Here is a 10572-nt window from a genome sequence, read left to right as displayed (position 1 = left end):
AGGTACCCCGCCTTGATTTCTCCGCCTCCTCGCGAGCCAGTCTGACGAGGCTGCGCCTGAGGAAGCTTCCTGTCGTCCGCCCCGCGAGGCTTGGCCCGCGCGAGGGTCTTGAGCTTGTGCTGACGAAGATGGAACGTACTGGGCCACTCCCTGAGCCACGCTGCAGGCCGCAGGCAGACAAGTCTGGGTACCCCCGTTCCCAGAACGCCGACAGCTTTCAATACTTTTTTGGCGCGCCGACGAAATGGGTCAGGCCAGCGTTGGACGCTCGCGCTGACCCAAACACAACACCGGACGTTTGTGTCGGTCGGGCCGACCCAAACGAACAAAAGCGGACAAAAGCGTCGTCCATTTGGGTCGGCCGTTGGAGTTGCTCTAAGAAACATTTTTTGGTCCATCCCTACCCACAGGTCACCTTTGTTCTCCAGCTTCACTGAACACGGACGAGTCCCACATGTCACTCCAACCTTCGTCCCGCCCTGCTCCAGAACCCGTCCACGTTCATCCAAACCAAACGCTGAGCCTGAACCATGAAGCATCATCCTCATCACGTCTCTCACCTCAGTCGCAGAACAGTCCGCCACGCGAACACCACAGCCCAAACCTCGCGAACCAAACCCTGCACAGCAGATGGCGCCCGTGGCGGGCAGCAGCTTCTTTCAGGAAGCGCGGCTCCCGGAGCAGCGGGCCGTCGAGGGCGTCGCCTTCCCCGCGGTGCTCGTCCCGACCGCCGGGCCCCCGGGGCCGGGAGAGGGGAGCCTCGACGAGTTCCTGGCCGCCGTGCGGTCGGAGCGGGCGTCCCGGGTGGAGCCGCTGCTGCGGGAGGCAGGGGCGGTGCTGCTGCGGGGGTTCCCCGCGCGGACGGCGGCGGACTTCGACGCCGCCGTGGAGGCGTTCGGGTACGAGGAGCTGCCGTACGTCGGCGGCGCGGCGCCCCGGACCAACGTGGTGGGGCGGGTGTTCACCGCCAACGAGTCGCCGCCCGACCAGAAGATCCCCTTCCACCATGAGATGGCGCAGGTCAGCCGCAACCAGCCTCCTGCGTTAGCCCAACTCCATATAAACGCGATAGCAAATTGATAATTTCGAAACTATAATGGTTAAGCTTGATATGATACTGCACTAGCTCTGAGCTAATGGCAAACCACTCGACATATCTGTAATTGATTGCATATGATGGATATTCAGAACTAATTATGTAACGATGTTACCATACGAGCTTGAATTGTGTAAAACTAATCTTATCTGGAATCTTGATTCTCATCATTCCTTAGGTTCCGACTTTTCCGGCAAAACTGTTCTTCTTCTGTGAGGTAGAACCAAAAAGTGGTGGAGAGACACCAATAGTGCTGAGCCACTATGTGTATAAGAGGATGAAGGAAAACTTCCCTGAATTTGTGGAGAAATTGGAGAAGCATGGCCTGATATACACAAGGGTATTGGGAGAGGGTGACGACCCATCTTCTCCAATCGGCCGTGGATGGCAATCTACATTTCTCACTAAAGATAAATTCGTTGCCGAGGAAAGGTCTGGCTTCTTGTTCCTTTCAAACAGAGCTAATATATTATAGGCTCTGTTATCAGTTCTGAACATTTGCATTTGCATTCAGAAAACCACTGTAACATTATTGTACTTCACTAGATATGCATCAGTGCATGAGTTTGGTTCAGTGTGTATCTAGAGTTCAAGATTGAGCTGCTATTGTCTTGGTTGCAAAGTTCAGGATGAGTCAATGTGGATCATTTATTAGCATTGTATTACAAGGCGTGTCTAGAATTCAAGATTGTAATCATGCATATCTTTGTCTTAGTTACTACTCCCTCCGTTCACAAATATAAGATGTTCTAACTTTTTCTTGAGTCGGATGTATTTCGACACGTTTTAGTGTGTGTGTTTAGTCCATATTGAAATATCCAAAACATCTTATATTTGTGAACGGAGGGAGTACATCTATTTCTGGTACTCAATTATTTAACCCATTTTAGTTTATGTAACCCATTTTGGTTATTCTAAAGGCATTTTGTCATGATACTTAATACTCCCTCTGTCCGGAAATACTTGTCGGAGAAATATATGTATCTAGACATATTTTAGTTCTAGATACATTCATTTCTCCGACAAGTATTTTGGGACGGAGGGAGTACTTTTTTTTATCTTTCATCTTGTCATGAGTGCAGCACATCACAAAACACATGGCACTTCTCAGTAAAAAAATGCTAAAAGCTTTTGAATAACATTTGAAGTAGGGTTTCATTGATACATTTAGCCCATTCACAATGCTGATAACTGAACTTTCACCCTGTTGTTGTTCACAGGGCTGCGAAGCTTGGGATGAAGCTGGAATGGACCCACGACGGGGTTAAAACAGTGATGGGTCCAATACCAGCAGTCAAGTGGGACGAGAGCCGAGGGAGGAAGATATGGTTCAACAGCATGGTCGCCGCCTACACAGGGTGGAAGGACGCCCGCAATGATCCAGTTAAGGCCGTCACCTTCGGCGACGGCTCGCCCTTGCCCGCCGATGTCATAGAGGAATGTGGCAAGATCCTAGAAGAAGAATGCGTCGCGGTTCCATGGCAGCAAGGTGACATCCTTCTCATCGACAACTGGGCGGTGCTGCACTCACGGCGGTCCTTTGAGCCCCCACGGCGCGTACTTGCTTCTCTCTGTAAATAGCATGTAAATGTTCGACATTAGAGATGAGGCTTTGCTCGGGATTGATCCGCACTTCTGCGGGTTGTATGTACCATGTACGTGATCGGATTTGCACATACAAAACTGGAATAATTTTGTGCAGCAGGACAGGAAGAATCATTGTGTTGTTTTTGCTTGTTTGCAACCTGTAACATATGAAGTCATGAACCTTGCAATCAACAAATCTGCGGTTTTACATGCATCACTTCAACAGCAACATGTGGCACTTTTGATAGATGAAAATTTTACAACATGTATTTAGTACCCGCATTTTATTAGACCACATTGAATCAGATCAGAGACTTCAGAGGCGGCGGCGAATCACGCCATGGCAATGGCGGCAGCAGCAGGAAGAGGCTTCTAGCCAGAGAATTTGCTACTCCCCTTCGATCCATATTCTGCGGCGGTGAATCACACAGTGGCAATGACGGAGCTATCTGCAGACTAAAACTGTAGGTCTTGCATGCGTTTTAATCAAGAAACTAACAGAGCTCCATTTCCTGGTTTGTTGTTGCATGTACAAATAAGCAATGCATGGACTCATATATTTGGTTTTTTCTTGTATGTGCAACAGGTTACTCAATTTTTTCAAAAAGGATGCATTTGGACTTCTCTTGAATGCACAACAGTAATCTCACAACTCATGCATTTTGCCTATTTATTCACAAATAATTTGGATTGCTTACCACGTCTGCATGCATGCACGCCAAAGCTGAACATTTGTGTTGCAGATACTCATATTGGTGTTGTTTTACAGTAAGTCAATAACTATTCCCAAACCAAGTAGTACAGAAAACCAAAATCTCAAGTGTGTTTTGACCTTGCATTAGATATGTCACTTCATCCAAGCAGTTTGTTTGTTTATTAATTTGTTTTACCATAGATCCTCCTATTGATCTAAAGAAGCATACCTTATTTTTTGTGCTAAATCCATTCTGCAAAAGAAGAGCACTGCCAGGAGAAGAAAATAGTAGGCATTTAGGGACAAATGACAAAGAAAGTACTCCCTCCGTCCCAAAATTCTTGTCCTAGAATTCTGTCAACCTATCTCTCATATTATTTCCAAGTTCTACTTGCATATCCTCAAATTAGGGATCCTAGATAATGAATGTGGTATGGCGCTGACTAGCAACACGAAATACCTGTAACCATTGAAGAAGTGCCTACAAAATAAAGGTAAGAAGACTGCATTTCAATGGTGAGCGTGTCCAAACACCGGTGAGATCAGTGAAGGGAACTAGTGTGTTGGCAACAAATTATGCTTAAGCTCATGTGTCATGTCAGAAAAAAGGAGCCAGGCGTCACAGTTGGGACTTCGGAGCATCCACAAAGCAGAATGGTTGAACTGCACGTTGATGCATCTTCGATAATGACAGTCTTCCGGGGGCTGCAGGAGCAATTATTAGTTCAAGATGCCAAAGAGTTTTTCTTCATTGGCGCAACTTCTCAAGCTTTGGACCTTGTATATGACTAGAAAGGATTGCAAGAAATACAGGTTGATTAATGAGTATTTAACTTGACATAACCATGCCCATTGTCCATCATGGTCTTGCAACAGGGATGCAAGATTGAATTGCAAGGCAATCCCCAAAAATGCAGCACTCATTTGGATATTAAGGATATTGATATCCGTAACATAAACTAGTAATATGATGGATCAAATCCACCTACCGTGAATCGTATCTACAGATCTGAGCTTCATCTAATTGCAACTGCATACTGGCTAGTGAATATAAACTATACTAATCATAACAAAGATGTACTCAGTTGGAAGAGTACAGAAGATTGCTATGCATAATGTCACTTGAAATAATACAGGAGATCACTCCCTTTGTTATGGACTTTTCTGTTTGTTAATTAAATCTTCACATTTTGTTAAGCAGTTTTTACGTAACATGGGTTTTGGTTTAATTATTTTTGTCTTCATGAAAACACAAACCATTTATTATCACGATTTATCAAACATAGCAATGTCCACATCCACTTCAAAAGTTAACCAAGCATATCAACTAGGGTGCAAACTCCCCAGACAGCTGAGGCAATAACTACAGAAATCAGGTGGTTTTTCAGAAACTATTGGCGGTTCTAGGTATATCCCATTCAAATTATACATAATTTTCACATATCCCATTGAGATCATCAACACTTTGACATACTGTATCAATCAAGGCTATATTGAATTGAATGGAATCAAATACACAAGGGCTGAAAATAAGTTGCTGTTGCAGGAGCAATGAAGTAAAGTAGTTTCTTATTTCTCATAAAACAAGGAGCAATACAGATTCGAGGTACAAAATTTTAACAAGTAGAGGACAAAAGAATCACCCTAAGCATGCTGATAAGATCCAGCACACATGAACAATGACAAACAAAACAGCATAACTACTCAAGCAGAATTGAGCTCAATAGTAGCACGCGATAAGAGCCTCATCGGTTCAGTCGCAACCCACAAGAGCCAAAGCACTGAGCCATGCAGCGGCACCCCTCCTATTCAATCCGCACTCTGCCATTACTCATATGCGCAAACTTGGAAACCTCTTCAAAGAATTCATCTGCAGCCTCGTGGCAGTTCTTCATCTGCGAGATCCTAAGGACCATCCGCCGCAGCCTTGGACTGTACCTGACAAGGGACTCAATGGTGATCAGCTTCTGCTCAGCATTCAAGGGTGAGCGCACAGTGATTAGGACCTCCTCCAATGAAGATATCAGGAACCTCGAGTCCAACTGCAATGTCAGAGAAACAAATTAGCCATGCCATACACCAGCGTGAAGTGAAAGGATGCAATTGATGAGCAGTAGGATATGACGCACATTTTTCAGGCTGTTCTTTTGGCAGAGCGACGCAAACATGGCGCCGTGGACCTCAAACTTGCAGAGCTTCGGGTGGCTGTTGAAGAACTCAACGAGGTCGACCTCGGGAAACGGCTGGAGAGTGTCGAAATCACCGCAGAACTCCACCTTCATCACCAGATGCTTCGCCTCGGCGCCGCATTGCAGCACATGGCTGACGGCTCCCCAGCTCCACTGGACGCCACGCAGAGACAGCTGCTCCAACACCGGGAGCCTGTCTATCCCGACAGTATTCACCCTCCCTGAAAGATTGAACGGAAATTGACATTAGACCCGAATGAAACGAATTGAAAGTTTGAAACTGCGTTGGAAGGCCATGGGTGGGGGGTTCAGTCCAGTGCGTACCAGTGTTCTTGGAAATGGTGAGGCGTTTGAGGCGGTCGCCGCCGTGCAGGGTGATGTAGTTGAAACCCTGGACCTCGAGGGACTCGACAAGGGGCGCGGCGAGCGCGAGCGAGCAGGTGCCGGAGCCGACGAAGTCGAGGCGGCAGCGCTGGAGCAGGGGCATCGCCAAGAACACGGAGCCGGAGCACTCGCAGCCGAGCAGGGCGAGGTCGGTGAGATTGGGGCAGGCGTCGACGGCGCCGCTGACGGCGAGGTCCGCCAGGGACGCGCCGACGATCTCCAGCACGCGGAGCCGGTCGAGCCGGCCCCAGGCCGGCTCGCGCGTCATGGTGAGCCCCCAGAGCCGCAGCTCCTCGAGGTTGCGGGCGACGGCGACGCAGTCGAGGTGACCGGATCCGGACCCGGCGGCGGCGGCGGAGTCGACCCGGAGCTCGAGCACGCGCAGCGAGGCGCTCCGCGCGGCGAGCCAGCGCGGGAGCTGCGCGGCGGAGAAGGGGCAGTAGATGACGAGCTCCTGGAGGCGCGCCGCGGCCTGGACCATGCGGCCGATGGCGTCGTCGGCGCACGCGACGCCGCCGCGCCTCGCGACGTCGAAGGCGCTCCGCGGGAAGTAGAGCGCCGGGAGGAAGGGCACGCAGTGGCGCCAGCAGCGGGAGACGCCCGCGCAGGCGGCCACGTCGCGGGCGCTGCTGAGCCGGGAGAGGATGGCCTGCACCACGCCGTCCGGCAGCGCGTCCATCCCGCCGCCGTCGCCGCCGCACTCCATGCGCTCGGCGGAATGCGCAGGCGGGGCGAGATGCGGGGGGATGAATCGGGGGCTGGTGGATGGTGTGGGAGATGTGAGATGAGAGGCGTTCGAAATTTAAATGGGGGGGAGATGGGGTGCGAGACGGGAGGGAAACTGGAATTGGAATTTGGAAATCGGGTGGAGGCGCGGCGTGCGGGAGGGAGCGCCAGCGTCTCCGTTTTCGAAATTTTTGCGGGTTCCGCAGTTCCGCTGGAGTTTGGAGCGGAAGAAGCCACCGAGCAAAAGAACGTTGGTGGCCCGGCCCGCCCCGTTGGGCGACAGACGGCCTAGGGGCGACTACGTCTCGCTTGAAGCGAGACAGAGCGTCAGCTCGCTTCAGGCGCCTCCCTAAATGGGCCGGCGCAGCGCGCGTGATGCCACTGCCTCGTTTTTTTCCTGTCCTTTTTCTCGTTCTTTGCTTTCTTTTTAAATTCTGTTTATACTTCCTAATTATATATATATATATATAAACACTTACATGAAACATTAAAATATATTAGCCAAACATTTGAAACAAATTAAATGTGTGTATAGAAAATGTTTCTCATGTATATGAAAAGTGTATACAAAACGATATACAATGTGTCTGAAGAAAGTTCATCATGCATTTTTTTAAATAATTAAGTATTTAAAAATTTAATCAATCATTTGAAAATATTGAATGTGCACAGAAAAATATTTATCATGTATATGATAAAATGTGTATGAAAGAAAATGCTGATCATGTATTTACAAAATGTTAAATGTATATACAGCAAATATTCTGATGTATACGAAAAGATGTGGAACATGCATAAACAAATTGAACATATTAATATAAATTTTTTAATGTTGATCATGTATCAGAAAAATGTTAATCATATATTTTAAAAGGTTAAATGTGTAGAAAACATGTTTCTGGCATATACCGAAAATGTACAATGTGTAGGAAAAAAATGTAATCGTCAAACACAACAAATTGGGGGGAAATGATAATCATCTATTTGAAAAAATTATCCTTATATATACCAAAAATTTACGCAGGACGAAAGTAGTCATTAGACATAATTTTTCAAAAATGTTAATCATAAGTATCTCGCCTTTTTTTACAAAGTTATAAGTATCTCGTCTTTCCGTCACGCAGGACATGTAACTAGTTTGGTGCCAATATTTGGCAATGCCAATTGTTGGCAAGTCTAAAAATTTGGCTCTCGATTGGTTGGCTACTAGTTGGTTCTTGCCCACCTCTCAAAAAGTTGCCATTTTTTGGCAATTTTTAGTTTTGCCAAATGTTGGCTTGCCAAATATTAGCACTCCCAAACTTTGACAGCGAACCAATTAGCTTCGTAGGTGCCACGCTGGCAGCGCGATCGGAGAGTGTGGCGTGCCGCGTTTCTGAAATATTTTTTTGAGAGGTCAGTCCCAATTTTGTCCAACTTCGTACCTTTTCGGCATAAATCGAGCTGATTAGGTTGCATGGCACCTTACAAAAAGCGGGATTTTCTCGATACGGTCAACCTACTATAAAGAATGGGAGCATACATACAATGATAGCACTAGTCTGAGTCGCCATGGTGGTTCCCGGTCACACCCAGGAGCAGAAGATATCAAGCATGCTTTTTATTTAACTGCGTGAGAGCAAAGGCAGTATGGGCTGCCCTTGGGATTGAGAGGGTAGTACATGATGCTGTTGGGGAACGTAGTAATTCAAAAAAAATCCTACGATCATGCAAGATCTATCTATGAGATGCATAGCAACGAGACGGAGTGTGTCCATGTACACTCGTAGACAAAAAGCGGAAGTGTTTAGTAACGCGGTTGATGTAGTCGAACGTCTTCACAATCCAACCGATCCAAGTACCGAACGTACGGCACCTCCGTGTTCAGCACACGTTCAGCACGATGATGTCCCTCGAGCTCTTGATCCAGTAGAGGGTCGAGGGAGAGTTCCGTCAACATGACGCATGGTGACGGTGTTGATGATGTTACCGGCGCAGGGCTTCGCCTAAGCAGTACGACGATATGACCAAGGTGTTAAACTGTGGAGGGGGCACCGCACACGATTAAGAGATTGTCTATTATGCTTTGACCGATCCATTTTGAACTTCTTCAAAACTTTATCAAGGTATGTGCTTTGTGAAAGTCCAATTAAGCGTCTTGATCTATCTCTATAGATCTTGATGCCCAATATGTAAGCAGCTTCACCGAGGTCTTTCATTGAAAAACTCTTATTCAAGTATCTCCAATCAATAATATGTCATCCACATATAATATTAGAAATGCTACACAGCTCCCATTCACTTTGTTGTAAATACAAGCTTCTCCAAAAGTCTGTATAAAACCATATGCTTTGATCACACTATCAAGCGTTTATTCCAACTTCGAGAGGGTTGCACTAGTCCATAAATGGATCGTTGGAGCTTGCACACTTTCTTAGCACCCTTTGGATCGACAAAACCTTCTAGTTGCATCATATACAACTCTTCTTCAAGAAATCCATTAAGGAATGTAGTTTTGACATCCATCTGCCAAATTTCATAATCATAAAATGCGGCAATTGCTAACATGATTCAGGCAGACTTAAGCATCGCTATGGGTGAGAGGGTCTCATCGTAGTCAACTCCTTGAACTTGTCGAAAACATTTCGCAACAAGTCGAGCTTTGTAGGCAGTAACACTACCGCCAGCGTCAGTCTTCTTCTTGAAGATCCATTTATATTCTATGGCTTGCCCATCATCGGGCAAGTCCACCAAAGTCCACACTTTGTTCTCATACATGGATCACATCTCAGATTTCATGGCCTCAAGCCATTTCGCGGAATCTGGGCTCATCATCGCTTCATCATAGTTTGTAGGTTCATCATGGTCTACTAACATGACTTCCAGAACAGGATTACCGTACCACTCTGGTGCGGACCGTACTCTGGAAGACCTACGAGGTTCGGTAGTAACTTGATCTGAAGTTCCATGATCATCATCATAAGCTTCCTCACTAATTGGTGTAGGAATCACTAGAACTGATTTCTGTGATGAACTACTTTCCAATTCGGGAGAAGGTACAATTACCTCATCAAGTTATACTTTCCTCCCACTCACTTCTTTCGAGAGAAACTCCTTCTCTAGAAAGGATCCATTCTTAGCAACGAATGTCTTGCCTTCGGATCTGTGATAGAAGGTGTACCCAACAGTTTCCTTTGGGTATCCTATGAAGACACATTTCTCCGATTTGGGTTCGAGCTTATCAGGTTGAAACTTTTTCACATAAGCATCGCAGCCTCAAACTTTAAGAAACGGCAACTTTGGTTTCTTGCCAAACCACAGTTCATAAGGCGTCGTTTCAACAGATTTCGATGGTGCCCTATTTAAAGTGAATGCAGCCGTCTCTAAAGCATAACTCCAAAATGATAGCGGTAAATCAGTAAGAGACATCATAGATCGCACCATATCCAATAAAGTATGGTTATGACGTTCGGACACACCATTACGTTGTGGTGTTTCAGGTGGCGTGAGTTGTGAAACTATTCCACATTGTTTCAAATGAAGACCAAACTCGTAACTCAAATATTCGCCTCAACGATCAGATCATAGAAACTTTATTTTCTTGTTACGATGATTTTCCACTTCACTCTGAAATTCTTTGAACTTTTCAAATGTTTCAGACTTATGTTTCATTAAGTAGATATACCCATATCTGCTCAAATCATCTGTGAAGGTAAGAAAATAACGATAACCGACACGAGCCTCAACACTCTAGGCCCGCATACATCTGTATGTATTATTTCCAATAAGTTAGTACCTCGTTCTATTGCTATGGAGAACAGAGTTTTAGTCATCTTGCCCATGAGGCATGGTTCGCAAACACCAAGTGATTCATAATCAAGTGGTTCCAAAAGCCCATCAGCATGGAGTTTGTTCAT

At 46.3% G+C, this 10572-nt stretch overlaps 2 protein-coding genes across 2 annotated transcripts; one reads left to right on the top strand and one right to left on the bottom strand.

The window, feature by feature from the left end:
- Positions 1-518: 518 nt before the first annotated feature.
- On the top strand, positions 519-2897 carry LOC123068921 (clavaminate synthase-like protein At3g21360). The gene is made up of 3 exons (XM_044491615.1): positions 519-1020; positions 1275-1528; positions 2317-2897. The coding sequence occupies exons 1-3, from the start codon at positions 631-633 to the stop codon at positions 2675-2677; spliced, it is 1005 nt and encodes a 334-aa protein (XP_044347550.1). The 5' UTR covers positions 519-630; the 3' UTR covers positions 2678-2897.
- Positions 2898-4929: 2032 nt separating this feature from the next.
- On the bottom strand, positions 4930-6765 carry LOC123064997 (F-box protein At1g10780). Its single transcript, XM_044488372.1, has 3 exons — positions 5891-6765; positions 5507-5787; positions 4930-5419 (listed from the first exon to the last, which is right to left on the bottom strand). The coding sequence occupies exons 1-3, from the start codon at positions 6654-6656 to the stop codon at positions 5183-5185; spliced, it is 1284 nt and encodes a 427-aa protein (XP_044344307.1). The 5' UTR covers positions 6657-6765; the 3' UTR covers positions 4930-5182.
- Positions 6766-10572: the final 3807 nt, after the last annotated feature.

The sequence above is a fragment of the Triticum aestivum genome, chromosome 3B (genome assembly GCF_018294505.1).
Source record: "Triticum aestivum cultivar Chinese Spring chromosome 3B, IWGSC CS RefSeq v2.1, whole genome shotgun sequence".
NCBI classification, from domain to species: Eukaryota; Viridiplantae; Streptophyta; class Magnoliopsida; order Poales; family Poaceae; genus Triticum; species Triticum aestivum.
Note: the sequence above shows the minus strand (reverse complement) of the source record. Positions and strands in the feature narration are given on the sequence as shown.

Excerpts from the sequence above, each read along its gene's own strand:
- LOC123068921 (XM_044491615.1), top strand. The coding sequence starts at position 631 with ATGGCGCCCGTGGCGGGCAGCAGCTTCTTTCAGGAAGCGCGGCTCCCG. Across the intron at positions 1,021-1,274 it reads TCCACCATGAGATGGCGCAG|GTTCCGACTTTTCCGGCAAA; the intron begins GTCAGCCGCAAC and ends ATCATTCCTTAG. Across the intron at positions 1,529-2,316 it reads AAATTCGTTGCCGAGGAAAG|GGCTGCGAAGCTTGGGATGA; the intron begins GTCTGGCTTCTT and ends TGTTGTTCACAG.
- LOC123064997 (XM_044488372.1), bottom strand. The coding sequence starts at position 6,656 with ATGGAGTGCGGCGGCGACGGCGGCGGGATGGACGCGCTGCCGGACGGC. Across the intron at positions 5,788-5,890 it reads CACCATTTCCAAGAACACTG|GGAGGGTGAATACTGTCGGG; the intron begins GTACGCACTGGA and ends TCAATCTTTCAG. Across the intron at positions 5,420-5,506 it reads AAAAGAACAGCCTGAAAAAT|TTGGACTCGAGGTTCCTGAT; the intron begins GTGCGTCATATC and ends CTGACATTGCAG.